Genomic DNA, 16,187 nt, shown 5'->3' on the forward strand with positions numbered 1-16,187 from the left:
GGCAAGCCGGTCCTGATGGTTTACGTCCAGTTCTGAGGCCCGTAGCCATGCCAACCTTCTCATTGCTACAGAGATAGCAGTAGCTCGAGATGTCAGTTCAAAAGTATCATAAATAGAACGGACCATAAACTTCCTGAGTTGCAGAAGACTAGAGGTACATTGCTGAAAAGCAGGAAGTTTACGGTCCGGAATATACTTTTGAAAAGAGGTCACCTGTTGAATGAGGTGCTTCAGGTAAAACGAGAAGTGGAAAGCGTAATTACTTGAACGGTTGGCTAGCATGGCATTTTGGTAAAGACGCTTTCCAAATTTGTCCATGGCCTTTCCTTCCCTACCAGGAGGGACAGAGGCATACATACTGGCTCCTGCAGTCTTCTTTAGGGTTGACTCTACCAACAGGGATTCATGGGGAAGTTGGGGTTTGTCAAATCCAGGGATTGGAATCACTTTATATAGGGATTCTAGTTTTCTTGGGGCTCCTGGGATTGTCAAAGGAGTTTCAAGATTCTTATAAAAAGTTTCCCTCAAGATGTCATGGAGGGGTAACTTTAAAAACTCTTTAGGAGGTTGGTCAAAATCCAAGGCATCCAAAAATGCCTTGGATTTTTTAGAGTCAGACTCTAAAGGAATAGACAGGGTGTCTGACATCTCCTTTAAAAATTTTGTGAAGGAGGAGTGCTCTGGCTTAGCAGTAGTATCCTGCACCGATGGTTCCTCCTCATCAGATGTGTAATCCTCCTCGGTACCGAGGGGATCATCCGAATCGTCCCACAAGTCAGGGTCCCGTACCGATTGTAAACGGCCCTGGGAAAGTGGAGTCGATGTATCAGTATGTTTAGTCTTGCGTACCGATTTACCAGACCGAGTGGAGACGGTACCAGGGGAATGTAGTACGGTACGGGGTTCAGAGAACAGTACCGGTTCCGACCCCGTAGGAGTAGCACGCCGTTTTGGTTCTGCTGACAGAACAGGCATGGACAAAGATTTTTGTGGTGCCGAAACAGTCGATGCCAATAACAGAGGCTGTTCGACAGACGGCACCGAAGGCTCAGTCGGTACCGACACTGGAAGGTTCGGAGACAATAGAGCCGGGAGCAACTGTTGGAGTTGCTGCTTAAGCTGGACCTGGAGGATAGAGGCAATGCGCTCATCCAACGTTGGTCCCGATGGCACCGGTACCGGTTTTTTCTTGCTCGGTACCTTCGGTGCCGCTCGACGCTCGGATGAAGTCGATGCCGATGAAGAGGCCGAGACTTCAATGGGAGCGGAGCGTTTACGGGGCCGGCGCTCAGTCTGCAGGACTTGGCTCACTGCATGCTCGACTGGCTGGCCTAGAACAGTAGGGGAAGGCTTCTTAGCCGGCTTACCTACAGGAGTCGACACCGACGATGGATCTGGCGGTGCCGAGGTAGTCGGAGTCGATTTGGAGGAAGTCGTCGACGTCGATACCGGTGCAACTTCCATAGCGGTACCGAAAAGGATCCGCTGCTGAATTTGTCTATTTTTTAAAGTTCTTTTTTGTAAAGAACTACAGCGGGTGCAGGTTTCAGCCCTATGGTCCGGACCCAGACACTGGAGGCACCACTTGTGTGGGTCGGAAAGGGAGATAGGGCGTGCACACCGCTGACACTTTTTGAAACCCGGTGACGGGGGCATGAAGGGAAATACTGCTGTAGCAAAATCGAACCCCGAGGCTTCGATGGTGCCAACAGGCCCCGCCGGGTCAGATTCGACAAAAAAAATGAAAAATAAGAATTTTTTTTTTTTTTTTTTTACACAAAAGGTAAAAAAGAAGGAAAGAAATAAAATATGAAGAGAAAATTACGCGCGAGCGGGAAGGCAAGTGAAATAGAAAAAAACTTCCAACAGCCGTTGGAAACATGCGTCTTCTTAGCTCCGCGGAATTAGGAAAACTAACTGGGGACCGCGCGCCTCTGTCGGGCGGGAAGGCACTCGCGCACGCGCGGTGCGGCCTAGCTAGAACTTTCTAAAGTTCTTAGAGTGCAATCATTCTAAAATTGTCCGTACCGGGGCTCCGTCGGTGCCGTCACCCGTCATCAGTCAAGAATATGCTGCCTGCTTGTCCTGGGATAAAACATGATACTGAATGAGAGGAAAGAGAAGACAAAAAGAGAAGCTGGTGCTCAGATCCTCAGGGTCTAGTATTTAAAAGGACTTATCCTGGGAGCAACACCTGCCATCCAGATAAGTCCTGCTGACTGGGACCAAGCTTGGATTTAACGACACTATCTGGATTAATGCTGCTGAATACCGTACTGATAGTGCTGGAACAGTCTGGGCACAGCCGGGAGTTATCCAGAGACTGACGATATTCAGCGCCAGTGTTCAAATAACTATGGATGGCAGAGAGACCCATGGGCGCCTTCCTCCCCAAGCCTCAAGAGGTCCCTCTCTGGCTGATTTGCCTTGAACCCCACACCTGTCTAGGGTTAATCCTGCACTTACCACTGCATGAAATGGAGCCAGAGCTGGAGAAAGACCTTGAGAGAGCTGGGGAGGAGGGTGCCCATGATCTTTCTGCTCTAATTCTTTTTTTGCTGACCTATGTTATCCAGATTGCTCTGAATATTGCCATTGTTGAAATAACATTGACAGTGGTTGTTATACCCCCTTAATTTGGGTTCAACCTCCCCCCCCACATATTCAGGTGCAGCCTTCTGCTTTGGCTAGCCCCGCCAATGGAAGCTTTCCTCCTGCAAAGCCAGGTAGTCAACGATACGTTTCCTAGGTAGCTACCACCACACTGGCCAACCCCTCTGCCCCCTGTGCATGCTTGGTTTTTGTGCATGTGTGGGCATGTTGTTTAAAAAAAACAAAAAACAAGCATCTAAACAACGGGGGGGTGGAGGGATGTTCGGCCAGTGCGGTGGCCGCAGTCTAGGAAAAGTGCTGCTGACTACCAGTTTCATGAGGATGGATTTCACTGGTGGGGTTTTGGGATCGCTACCACCTTGGGGTCCTCTCCTACCTTGGAGTCAGAACTCCCCAAAATATGAGGTCTGGCTATTCACCTGCTATACCCAGATATTCAGTGTGTCTCTGAAGGTTCAGGTATATCTTTAAATGTCAGTGTTTAACCCTTTAATTGGCAGATGGTGAAACAGCTTTACGTAACCTGATATTGAACGAGAGCGACAGTACCAAGTAACAGGCATTTGGAGATGCAGATCTCCTATAAGAGCCATAGAAGACACATGTTGCTTCTGAGCAATAATGCCAAATAAAGGGTTAAATGGAAAAGAGACAACAACGTTTATATATTGACCCAACAATATCCAGATTTGCTTGATATAAAGCAGGATTATTGTTACCCTGTGGGAATCAGTAGCACCAACCCAGCGAGCAGCCTTCCCACAGAACTGCAAGGATGGGCCGAAGACAACTTCTGAAATTACATCCGGATATTTCCATAGTGGGTCTCTGGAAATGCAAAACATAAAATTATGTTTTCTTTCAGTGGAAGGAAAGAGAAACCAGGAGTTAGAATTAAGACAATGGAATCAAAACAGGGAGGAATTTCTCCATGATTTCATCTGTCTCATTTAACAGAATCTCTTTATAGTCCCTGACTCACTAGGTAATCAATTTGTATAATTCTTCACTTGCTGCCCTCTTCATTTCCCAGAATCCTTCATTTGCTCCCTCTTCATTTCCCAGAATCCTTAACTTGCTGCTTGTTCATTTCCCAGAATTCTTCACTTGCTGCTCATTCATTTCCATTTTTTTTTTTTTTTTTTTTTTGCAACAACTCACAAATCTTCTTTCCTTTCGGTGGATTTCTCCTCTTCCTCAGGCAATATAAAAGACTCCACTGACAAAGAGGTGTAAGGTTGCCCTTTACCAATCACTTCCAAGCCATCTACGTCCTTAAGCAGAGAGGAAAATTTTATTTCAACTGATTCTGTCATAAAAATGATTAAAGGCTGGAAACAGCAGAATGACCCTTGCAGGAGGAATGGTTGTACACATAAGCCGCATTTATTGTTTTTATTATTGTAAGCTGTGTTAATCAATCAAATCTTTCCAAAAAGCAGTCAAGCAAATTTCATAAATAAATATACATATTTCATTGACACATTGGATCTCATGTTACCTTTAAACCAGTGTCTCTCAAACTGTATGCTATGGCACAGTGGTGTGCCCCAAAGAGATTCCGAGTGTGCCACGAGAGATTCCAGAATTTTACTTTATTTTTAAAAATTCCCTTCATAAGTATACACTAGATAGATGACATGTATGTCACGTACACGAGTCTGTCAATGTTATGAGCGGCAGTGTGCATAAGGATAAGACCACCCAGACAAGAATCATTCTTTGATGTGATTGGTCCTTGATAATTTTAATTTTATTTTTTATGCAGTAATTATCCTAATTTGAAAAACAAAGCAACCAAGGCTTTGTTACCATTTGCATCCTCTTATCTTTGCAAACTTGGATTTTCAGCTTTGATAGAAATTAAATGGAAAAAAGAGCATGACTGTAAATGGTGGATGATGAAATATGTGTTTGCTTGTTAACTATCGAGTTGCGTTTGAGTTAATTTACACTCAAAAACAAGCACATCCATTGCATTGATTAGCAATTCTATTTTATCTACTTTAGTTTCACCATTGTTACAATTGCCTATACAGAGCTTAAAGAACTTTTGCAAGTTTATAATTTCAATTATAATATGCTGTGAAAAACATTTGCTCTGTTTAGTGTTCTAGAGCTAACAAAGTTTGAGAGACACTGCTTTAAACCAACAAAACTTCTCAGTGATGGTTAAAACTTCATTGTGTGAAACATCAAGCCCATAATTCAACAGGACCATGTCCCAACCTTATGAGGCAATAAAGTGGTCCCAGATTAAAGTTTTAATATGTTGGTATTTTATGAGGTAATATTATTGAATAACCTTATATAAGCAGGAGAAACATATCTAATATAATAAAATAGTAAGCCGCGCATGCGCAGTTCCTAAGTGTGCGCCGCTTTTCTGTGAGCTGTAGCGACACATAGGAAGTGCGCTTGCGCGGCTTACGGTTCTTTGAAAGACGCGGCGGTGGCTACTTTCACGATCCCCGCCTGCGTCGGACTTCCGACGCAGGTGGGGATCATGAGAGGAGCCACCGCCGCGTCTTTCAACTAAAAAAAAAAAAAAGTCAAAACGGATGTCGGCGGCTGCAGACCGCGGCACCTGTAGCCCGCCGCAGCCGAGCACGGAAACGGGCCGAAGTTTTTTTCAACTTCACAGACGCTGCAGCGGCTCCTCTCACGAGCCGCTCCTGCATCGGAGAAGGCGGCGATCGTCAGAGGAGCCGCCGGGAAGTTAGACTGCTGGAGGCTTGGCCTGTTAGGTCCGTGTGCAGGCTCCTCTCGCGGTTAATGGAGGGAGAGGGAATGCTGCGGCTGCTGCACAGGGAAGTAGGGAAGGAGATAGGGAGAAAGGGACCGGTCTGATGTCGCGCTCGCCTTCTGTTTTGCTGAAAAATCCACCACCCTCGGCTGCGATTCAGAAACATTCCGCCGGGGGGGTGGAGGGGGGGAGAACCGCGGCAGATTGAAAGCAGGAAGGGGAGCCACGGACAACGTTCCTGAATCACAGCTGAGGCCAGCGGATTTTTCAGCGACACAGAAGGTGAAGGCAATATCGGAATGGAATGGAGAGAAGAGGGAGAACATGTTGGGCCTAGGAAATTCCCTGGATTAACTTTTTTTTAATTTTTATAAAGTGCAAAGGGGGAGAGTATTAAAAGAAGTGCCAGACTGGGCATGGGGACAGCTTATGGGGCCAGGAACAGAGGAGAGAGAGAGATGGTAGGTAATGGTCTGAAAGGAGAGAAGCTGGATCTGGGGAAAGAGATACTTGAAGGGAGGACTATTGGGAAGAGATGGTGGACCTGGGGGAGGGAAGTTAGACCTAGGGATGGAAGGGAGGGAGAAATGTTAGGTCTGGGGGTGGAAAGGGGAGAGAGATGCAGCATCTCTTTTTTTCCCTCCATCTTATTGTTCAGCATCAAGGGGGGAAGGAAGAAGAACAACAGAAAATGGAGGAAAAAAGAATCCATGGGAGGGCAGAGAGCTGGGATAAGAAGATACTAGGGGATGAAGAGAAAGGGACAGGGAGATATAGACTGACCAGTGGAGAGAGGGAGGGGTATTCTGAAAGTGGTGAGCCATTTGTATGAGGTCAAAAGAGAGATGACAAGATGAATGAGAGTATGGAGAGAAACAGAAAGAAACACAGACATATATTCTACCGCCAGCGGGAGGAAGGGAGGCAGAAATAAAAGAAGAAAGACACAGGGACAGCGAGAGACACAGAAAGACAGACAGACAAAGGGGGCCAGGGACAGAGACAGACACAGACAGAAAGAAAGACAGCAGGACAGAGAGAGAGACACGGAAATAAAGACAGACAGACAGACATATATTCTAGCACCCGTTAATGTAACGGGCTAAAATACTAGTACAAAAATAATACCGTAATCACCCCAGTAAAGTATAACTACAAAAAGGAAACTATATCTAGAGGTAATAATATGTAATAAAGCACCGTTACTTACCGTAACAGGTGTTATCCAGGGACAGCAGGCAGATATTCTTGACTGATGGGTGACGGCACCGACGGAGCCCCGGTACGGACAATTTTAGAGTGATTGCACTCTAAGAACTTGGAAAGTTCTAGTAGGCCGCACCGCGCACGCGCGAGTGCCTTCCCGCCCGACAGAGGCGCGCGGTCCCCAGTTAGGATAAGCCAGCTAAGAAGCCAACCCGGGGAGGTGGGTGGGACGCAAGAATATCTGCCTGCTGTCCCTGGATAACACCTGTTACGGTAAGTAACTTTATCCCAGGACAAGCAGGCAGCATATTCTTGACTGATGGGTGACCTCCAAGCTAACAAAAAGAGGGATGGAGGGAAGGTTGGCCATTAGGAAAACAAATTTTGCAAAACAGATTGGCCGAAGTGTCCATCCCGTCTGGAGAATGCATCCAGACAATAGTGAGATGTAAAAGTATGAACTGAGGACCAAGTAGCAGCCTTGCAGATTTCCTCAATAGGAGTGGAACGGAGGAAAGCTACAGATGCTGCCATAGCTCGAACTCTATGGGCCGTGACAGAACCTTCCAGTGTCAGTTCGGTCTGAGCATAACAGAATGAAATGCACGCTGCAAGCCAATTAGACAACGTACGTTTAGAAACAGGACGTCCCAATTTATTCAGATCAAAGGACAGAAAGAGTTGGGGAGTTGATCTGTGGGGCTTAGTACGCTCTAAATAGTAAGCTAGAGCCCGCTTATAGTCCAAAGTATGCAGAGCCTGTTCTCCAGAATGAGAGTGAGGTTTCGGAAAGAAGACAGGCAGAACAATGGATTGGTTGAGATGGAATTCAGAGACAACCTTAGGGAGAAACTTTGGATGTGATGAAAGACTGTAAAAGGTGGATCCGCAACTAGTGCATGTAGCTCACTGACCCTCCTGGCAGAGGTTAGAGCAATAAGGAAGACCACTTTCCAAGTGAGAAACTTGAAAGGAGTCGTAGCCAAAGGTTCAAACGGAGGCTTCATTAAGGACTTCATTAAGGACTTCATTAAGTTCACTCCCAGACTACAGGGGGTGATTTAATAGGTGGTTTCATATTGAAAAGACCCCACATGAATCTGGAAACCAAGGGATGAGCTGAAAGGAGTTTCCCATGAACTGGCTCATGAAAAGCAGCAATAGCACTGAGGTGGACTCTGATGGAAGTAGACTTGAGACCAGAGTCAGACAAAGAAAGAAGGTAATCCAACAAGGTCTCCACTGCAAGGGACGTAGGATTATGATGATGAAGAAGACATCAGGAAGAAAATCTTTTCCACTTCTGATGGTAACATTGCAGAGTTGCAGGTTTCCTGGAGGCATTCAGAATAGAACGAACAGGCTGAGACAACAAAGTATCATCCGAAGTCAGCCCGAGAGATACCAAGCTGTCAGGTGCAGAGACTGGAGGTTGGGATGCAGAAGGGTCTCCTGATGCTGTGTAAGCAGAGAAGGAAACAATGGAAGAAGAATAGGCTCCCTGGAACTGAGTTGAAGTAGAAGGGAGAACCAATGTTGCCTGGGCCACCGTGGAGCGATGAGAATCATGGTGGCCTGTTCCCTCTTGAGCTTGAACAAGGTTCGCAACATTAGAGGTAGCGGAGGGAAAGCATACAGGAACAGATTGGACCAATCCAGGAGAAATGCATCCGCTGCCAGACGGTGAGGAGAGTAGAGTCTGGAGCAGAAGAGGGGCAGCTGGTGATTGTGAGGAGCTGCAAAGAGGTCTATCTGAGGAGTGCCCCACTGAGCGAAGATGGACTGTAGAGTTAAAGGATCGAGTGTCCACTCGTGAGGCTGGAGAATTCTGCTGAGTTTGTCCGCCAAGGAATTCTGTTCTCCCTGAATGTAGATAGCCTTCAGGAATAGTTGGTGACCTGTGGCCCAAGCCCAAATCTTATGGGCTTCTTGGCACAAGAGGCGAGAGCCTGTCAGTACATTGCAACTTGATTGTCTGTGCACAGCAGGAGGACTTGAGGAAAGAGAAGATGTTGGAAGGCCTTGAGGGCATAAAACATCGCTCTGAGTTCCAAGAAATTGATGTGATGTTTCATTTCCTGGGCTGTCCAAAGACCTTGAGTTTGGAATTCGTTCAAATGAGCTCCCCAGGCGTAAGGGGAGGCGTCGGTGGTGATGACAAGTTGATGAGGAGGTAGATGGAACAGAAGACCTCTGGAGAGATTTGAGGATATCAACCACCATTGTAGAGACTGACGAAGAGATGATGTCACAGATATGTGTCGTGAGCAAGGATCCGTCGCTTGGGACCACTGGGTAGCTAGGGTCCATTGAGGAGTGCGCAGGTGAAGATGTGCAAAGGGTGTGACATGAACTGTGGAGGCCATGTGACCCAATAGTATCATCATTTGCTTGGCAGAGATGGAACATTGCGGAAGCACCTACTGACAGAGAGATTGAAGAGTTTGAAGACGGTTGGACGGAAGGAACGCTCTCATGAAGACTGTGTCCAGCACCGCTCCAATGAATTGAAGTCTCTGAGTGGGGATGAGATGAGATTTGGGTTGATTGATCTCGAACCCCAGAATTTGCAGAAACAGGATGGTCTGGGTGGTGGCCTGAAGGCCTGAATTGGCCTTTATCAACCAATCGTCCAGGTAAGGAAAGACCTGAAAGTGGTGGGAACGTAGAAAGGCAGCCACCACAATCAGACATTTGGTAAACACTCTTGGAGAGGAGGCAAGACCGAAGGGTAGCACCTTGTACTGGTAATGACAACGATTGATCATGAAGCGTAGGTACTGTCTGGAGGCCAGATTGACCGGTATGTGAGTGTATGCTTCTTTGAGATCGAGGGAACATAGCCAGTCGCCTTGATTGAGAAGAGGATAAAGAGTGGCTAGAGAAAGCATTCTGAATTTCTCTTTGACCAAGCACTTGTTGAGATCGCGAAGATCTAAAATGGGTCTGAGATCTCCTGTTTTTTTGGGGACTAGAAAATAACAGGAGTTGAATCCTTGCCCCTTTTGATCTAGAGGAATTTCCTCTATGGCGTTCTTGAAGAAGGAGGGAAGACTGAGGAGTGTTCAAAGCAGACTCTTTTGGTAGACCTTGGGCAGGAAGAGTCTGAAAGTTGAGAGAGTAGCCGTGGCGGATGATGTTGAGGACCCACTGATCCGAGGTGATGGTTTCCCAATGGCTTATGAAATGAGTAAGGTGTCCTCCTATAGGCAGCGGAAGATGGGCAGATGGAGGGATACTGGCTATGTCCTGGAGAACCAGGTCAAAATTGTTGTGAGGATTTTTGTGGAGGAGGAGGCTTCACCTGTTGTTGCTGCTGTGCTGGTCTAGTGTTTTGCCTCTGTTGTTGCCTCTGACGCCTGGGTTGTTGAGGTGCCGGTGGCAAAGGACGAGCCACAAATCGACGTTGGTAGGCCGATTGCTGACAAAAAGGCCTGGTAGGTGGGGTCTTCTTTTTTGTTTTGAGGAGAGTATCCCACCTAGTTTCATGAGCTGAGAGCTTTTGGGTAGTGGAGTCCATGGATTCTCCAAACAGCTCATCCCCCAGGCAAGGTGCATTAGCCAGTCGATCCTGATGATTGACATCAAGTTCTGAAACTCTGAGCCATGCCAGTCGGCGCATGGCCACCGACATAGCCGTGGCCCGAGAGGTCAGCTCAAAGGTGTCATAGATCGACCTGACCATGAACTTACGAAGTTGTAAGAGCGATGAAGAAGTTTGGCGAAAGGCAGATCTTTTACGGTCAGGGAGGTACTTCTCAAAAGCAGTCAGATTTTGTATGAGATGCTTGAGATAGAATGAGAAATGGAAAGCGTAATTCCCTGACCTGTTGGCCAACATCGCATTCTGGTACAACCTCTTGCCAAATTTGTCCATGGCTTTACCTTCTCTGCCAGGAGGGACTGAGGCATACACACTAGCTCCCATGGATTTCTTTAGAGTGGATTCCACTAATAGAGACTCATGTGAGAGCTGTGGTTTGTCAAACCCAGGAATCGGGATGACTTTATATAAAGAGTCTAACTTGCGGGGGGCTCCTGGGACGGTCAAAGGTGTCTCTAAATTCTTGTAAAAAGTCTCTCTCAAGATGTCATGGAGAGGTAATTTGAGATATTCCCTTGGAGGCTGGTCAAAATCCAGTGCATCAAGAAAAGCTTTGGATTTCTTTGACTCAGCCTCCAAGGGAATAGAGAGAGAGAGTCACACATCTCTTTCAAAAAAGATGAGAAAGAGGTTACATCTGGTTTAGAGGATGGGTCTAAAGCAGAAGGATCCTCATCACCAGATGAACATTCCCCTTCAGAGAGAAGAGGGTCCTCCGAGTCACCCCACAGATCAGGATCCCTAACCTGAAAACTGCGGTCTCGAGATTCCGGTGTGGAGGGTTCCAGGTGTCGGGATTTACGTGCCGACTTACCTGACCTCATACACGGTACCGGGAGACGTTAAGGGCTGCATCGGTGCCGAAGTTTGAACAGCCTGGTGTTGAGCTCTCGGTTCCGGTGCGAGGACTGGCATGGAGACCGAGGAAGCAGAATGTACTGGTACCGACAAAGTGGATGCCGATAGAAGGGGCTACTCCACTGTCGGTACCGGTGGCTCAGACTGGACCGGGACCGGAAGGCTCGGTGTCAAAAGTGCAGGAAGGAGTTGTTGCAACTGCTCCTTAAGCTGCACCTGCAGGACAGCAGCAATCCGCTCGTCCAGCAAAGGCACCGGTACCGCCTTTTTCTTCTGCGGTACCTGCGGTGCCGCTCTACGCCCCGAGGATGAGGAACCCGAGGTCGAGGGGCTCACCTCTATTGGGGCGGAGCGCTTCCGTGGGTGCCTCGAGGTCGGCAGGACTGGGCTCGCTGCTACTGAGACCGGAGGACGCTCCAACGGGGAAGGCTTCTTAGCCGGCTTACCTAAGGGATGCGACGCCGACGCGGTATCGCGCGGACTGAGACGGGGCCGATGTCGGTGCCGGTGCCGCAGAATCAGACATCTCGGCACCAAATAATAACCGCTGTTGGATCTGCCGGTTTTTCAGAGTTCTCTTTTTTAAAGTCGCACAGCGGGTGCAGGTAGACGCTCGATGGTCAGGACCAAGACACTGTAGACACCAGTTGTGCGGGTCAGTGAGTGAAATTGGTCGTGCACACCGCTGGCACTTCTTAAACCCGGGTTGAGGGGGCATGAAGGTAAAAACGGCTTCTGCCAAATCGAAGGCCGAGGCCTCGATGGTGGCAACAGGCCCCGCCGGGGCAAAACTGAAAGAATTGAAAAAAAAACACAAAGTTTTTTTTGTTTTTTTTTTAATAAAGAAAAGAAAAGAAAATGAAGGAAACAATATTTCCTTAAGGGTTTACGCGAGCGGGAAGGCGATACCAAAAAAGTCTTTCAACAGCCGTTGAAAGAAACGCGTCTTCTTAGCTCCGCAGAAACTAAGAAACTGGGGACTGCGCGCCTCTGTCGGGCGGGAAGGCACTCGCACGTGCGGCCTACTAGAACTTTCCAAGTTCTTAGAGTGCAATCACTCTAAAATTGTCCATACCGGGGCTCCGTCGGTGCCGTCACCCATCAGTCAAGAATATGCTGCCTGCTTGTCCTGGGATAAATACATTTTTGTCCTTTTGTAGTACACTAATGAATTTGTATTTATATTACTGTTGTCATGTTTTGCTTTAAGCTGATTTATATCCACATAAAACAGACAATACACCAGAGTTAGGTGATTATTGTAAACCATCTTGAGTGTCTGAAGAAAGACGGAAAATAAAATTTAATAAATATGTGTTTGCTGTACAGTATAACAGTTTATCATATGTCTGAGTTTACCAAATCAGCCCGCTACCAATAGTAATCAAGGTTTATCAAGTGTCATTATGCTATTGCTCCATACGTTAGGAATCATTTAAAGAATGTTACCTCATGCCACAACAGAACATTATCTCAACCCCCCTAAAGACTTACCGGCTGTGTAAAATTCAGTTCCTTCAGGACTTCTTTGAGCTCATCCCGCCGCTGAAGTAAGTAGAGGCTGTCATCCCATTTGCGACTGTACTTTCTCAAAGGCAAACTGAAATCTGTGGAGTCACTCATATGTAAACCAAGGAAGAAAATTCTCACCATCTGCCTGTCTTCCTTCTACAACACACCGTCTTGCCTAAGTAGTCTTTTATCCACTGCACATCTACTCTGTCTTCTACTCCATCATACACCCCTAGGGTTACCACAAGGCTCCAAAAATAGGAGGACAGATTGAGACATCTGGGTTTTACTTCCCTCTTTTCAATGAAAGTAAAACCCGGATGTCTCAATCCGTCCTCCTTACTTCCTTTGCTTTCAATGAAAGTAAAACCCGGATGTCTCAATCCGTCCTCCTTACTTCCATTGCTTTCAATGGAAGTAAAACCCGGATGACTTAATCCGTCCTCCTTACTTCCACTGCTTTCAATGAAAGGAAAACCCGGATGTCTTAAAGTTAAAATGATAAGAAATTCAAGTGATATATACATTTCAATGTCAATTAATTATACACTTGCTGTAAGAGGTAAAATGAATAAAGATTTTAAAACAGAAAATGAGGGGGTAAGGGTGGGGGGTGTTTTTGTTTAATTATTAAATATTTGGATTAATAGCAATGAAAATATTGTATAATATAGATGAATATGTATGAAATGGTAGGGATGGGGGAGGGGTTAAACTTCATTATTTTGAGATGATTGTAATAGAAAATCAAGTGATGTTTTTAAGTTCAAATGTGATTTCCTTTTATACTTGTTGTAAGTTCTAAAAATGAATAAAGATTATTATTAAAAAACAAACAAACCCGGATGTCTCAGTCCTCCTTACTTCCATTGCTTTCAATGAAAGTAAAACCTGGATGTCTCAATCCATCCTCCATTTTCTAGACCCATATGGTAACCCTACACACCCCTCTCAATCTTATCATCCTTCTTAGCCTGTTACCAATTGCACACCTGCTGTACACACACTTTTCACTGCTTACCTGCTCATTCTCCATAGACTATATAATTCATTGTACATCTCCCTATACAGAGTTTGCTATCTCCTGCTATAATAATAATAATTATAATAAAGCTTTATTTATATCCTGTCATACCTGTTCAGTTCAAGACGGTATAAAATAGTGGAAAAATACAACGTAGAAGACGAACCTTTTCAGTTCTAGACAGTATATAATAGTGGATACAGTAGTGGATGATTACAGAGTGGGAATGTGGGGTAATAAACAATATAAGTAAAGTAAGGAGGGGGAAGGGGACAGAGAGAGAGAGAAAGTTGGAAGTAGAGGGGGGAAAGGGGAAGGGGGGAAAGGGGGGGTTCAGAAAGAGGCAGGGGGTTTGAAGAATCAGATGAATTTGTCGAATAGGTGGGTTTTGAGGGATCTCCTGAGAGCTTGGTACGTTGGGGAGTTCAAGAAGAGGTTGCTTAGGGTGTTGTTCCAGATGCCTGCTTGGAAGAAAAGTGTTCTATCTAGGAATCTTTTGTAGTGGCATCCCTTGGGGGATGGGAATGAGAATAACAAGTTTTACTCTTCTATATGGATACCAGGCTTTGTTCCCCATGGCACTCACTTTCATTTGTCTCTTTCAATGTTCCGGGGGGTTTCCCCACATGAATGAATGGTGCTGGGTAGCCACGATCACACTGTCTCACTGTTGTCATCAGTCCGCTCAGTTCGTCCCCAATGGTCTCTGTTTGATGCCAGAATTCACTGCCCACCCGGTAGCCCTGAGAAAGGAAGGAAAAATTTCGGGTTCAGGTAGCACACAGATTGACAGGACATACCATGAAATCTAGTCAACCAGACGACCCACATAAAAATAGGAATTTGTGCCACAAACATTTCTAAACATTTTTACAAGCTACTCCTCCAGAGCAACTAAGCAAATTGCCAAATCTCTCCATCTACATTCTGGTAATCAGTCACATCCAGGCCCCTATCTAACTTCCCAGTCAATCACTGCTATTGCCATAACACACATACCCTCTTGTTTAAATTACCTTGGGTATGCCAAACCAAGCAGTGCCACGAAGTATTGGCTCTGGCAGGCCCAATAAAAAGAGGGCAGGTGAGGGCAGTGAATGGGGTGGCACTAGGGAGGAACTGGCAGTTTGTGGGTGCCGGCAATATTCAGTGCTGTGACTGCATGGCTAATTTTGGCCACTTAGCTATGCAGGTGCTGGAACCGAATATTGACTGGCACCTGCATAACTATGCAAAAGATGCCTGATCCCTAGAAATCCCTCCTCCCCTTCTGCCCCCTCCAAAACAGCCCCCCTTCTTCCTCTCCACTCTTCACAATGTTCAGGATCTCCCTTCCCCTCAGAATATCCCAACCCTCTCCAGTCTGGGTAGATCCCCCCCCCCATGCCTACCTTAGCCACCTGGTGGTCCAGTAGGGGGTGATGGGGGCAGGAGTGAAGCAACCACAAGGGACAGAAATGAGTGGGCCTCGCTCCTCTGCCCATTGCTCTCACTAGACCACCAGAGAGCTAAAGTAGGCCCAGGGGATCCTACCCAAACTTAGAGGGGGTTGGGGGGAAACTCCATGGGGGGGAAGGAGATATTGAATGTTGCTTCCTGGGGGGAGGGGGCAAAAGGGGCTCCCAGGGCTCATTTACATGGTTATGTGGGTCCTGGCTGACATTCACTTGGGGCCTGCATAACTGTCTTATGTGGGCCCCGGCTAAATATCAACTGGGAACCGCATATACTCCGACAGCTAGAAGTGGGAAATCTCCCGATATTCAGTGCTGGGGCTTGCACATGTTAAATGTTAAAATGTTTGATGACTTTGAAATACTTCCTCTTATGTCTGATGGTGAAACTTAGCTGTATTATGCTTTGGACAATATGTTTGCTATTGTTTTATGGTAATCCATTGTCATCAATAAAAAATTTTTTTTTAACATTTTTATTGATTTTTTTCATATATCAACAAGTGTTATAAATTTTCCATACAATTTATCTTAACAATACACTTGATATTTCTATAATGTACTTTATATAAACCATATTTTATATTGTTCTTCTTATGAATTTACATAGTATATATATTGTAATGATTTTATCAATTATTATTTAATTATGAAACCTTTTCCCTCCCTTTATTACGTTAATTTCACACTAGACATTCATTATGATAAAATATTTATAATGTATGATAAAAAGAATAAATTCTTTACCCCTTCCCTCCCTCCCTCCTTTAACCATTATCTTATTATGGGAAAAAATTTTAAAATCAGTCATTGCAAAAAACTGTTAATGGTCCCCAAATCCTCTTGAACTTATCCATATATCCTTTTTGTGTTGCAAATGTACGCTCCATCTTATATATATGGCAAACTGAGTTTCACCAAAAATTATAGTTCAATCTGTCACAATTTTTCCAATTATGTGTAATTTGTTGTACTGCTACTCCAGTCAATATAAGTAAAAGTTTATTGTTATTTGATGAAATTTGACTTTTAGCTCTCATTGCAGTACCAAACAAAATCGTATCATATGTCAAGGCTACCGGATTTTTTAACATCCTATTAATTTGAGGCCAAATTGATTTCCAAAATATTAATATGAATGGACAATAGAATAAAAGATGATCTAATGTC

The 16,187-nt window shown here is 45.6% G+C and overlaps 1 protein-coding gene across 3 annotated transcripts in view; it reads right to left on the reverse strand.

The window, feature by feature from the left end:
• Positions 1 to 16,187, reverse strand: part of MYCBPAP (MYCBP associated protein) — a 118,768-nt gene that overhangs the window by 57,361 nt on the left and 45,220 nt on the right. For all 3 annotated transcript variants that reach the window (XM_033960156.1, XM_033960155.1, XM_033960154.1), the window contains exons 7-10: positions 14,150 to 14,306; positions 12,522 to 12,634; positions 3,775 to 3,887; positions 3,333 to 3,441 (exon numbers count right to left, since the gene is read on the reverse strand). In XM_033960156.1, the coding sequence (XP_033816047.1) occupies positions 3,333 to 3,441; positions 3,775 to 3,887; positions 12,522 to 12,634; positions 14,150 to 14,306 (492 nt within the window). The remainder of the gene's footprint in view (positions 1 to 3,332; positions 3,442 to 3,774; positions 3,888 to 12,521; positions 12,635 to 14,149; positions 14,307 to 16,187) is intronic.

This window comes from Geotrypetes seraphini, chromosome 10 (genome assembly GCF_902459505.1).
Source record: "Geotrypetes seraphini chromosome 10, aGeoSer1.1, whole genome shotgun sequence".
NCBI classification, from domain to species: Eukaryota; Metazoa; Chordata; class Amphibia; order Gymnophiona; family Dermophiidae; genus Geotrypetes; species Geotrypetes seraphini.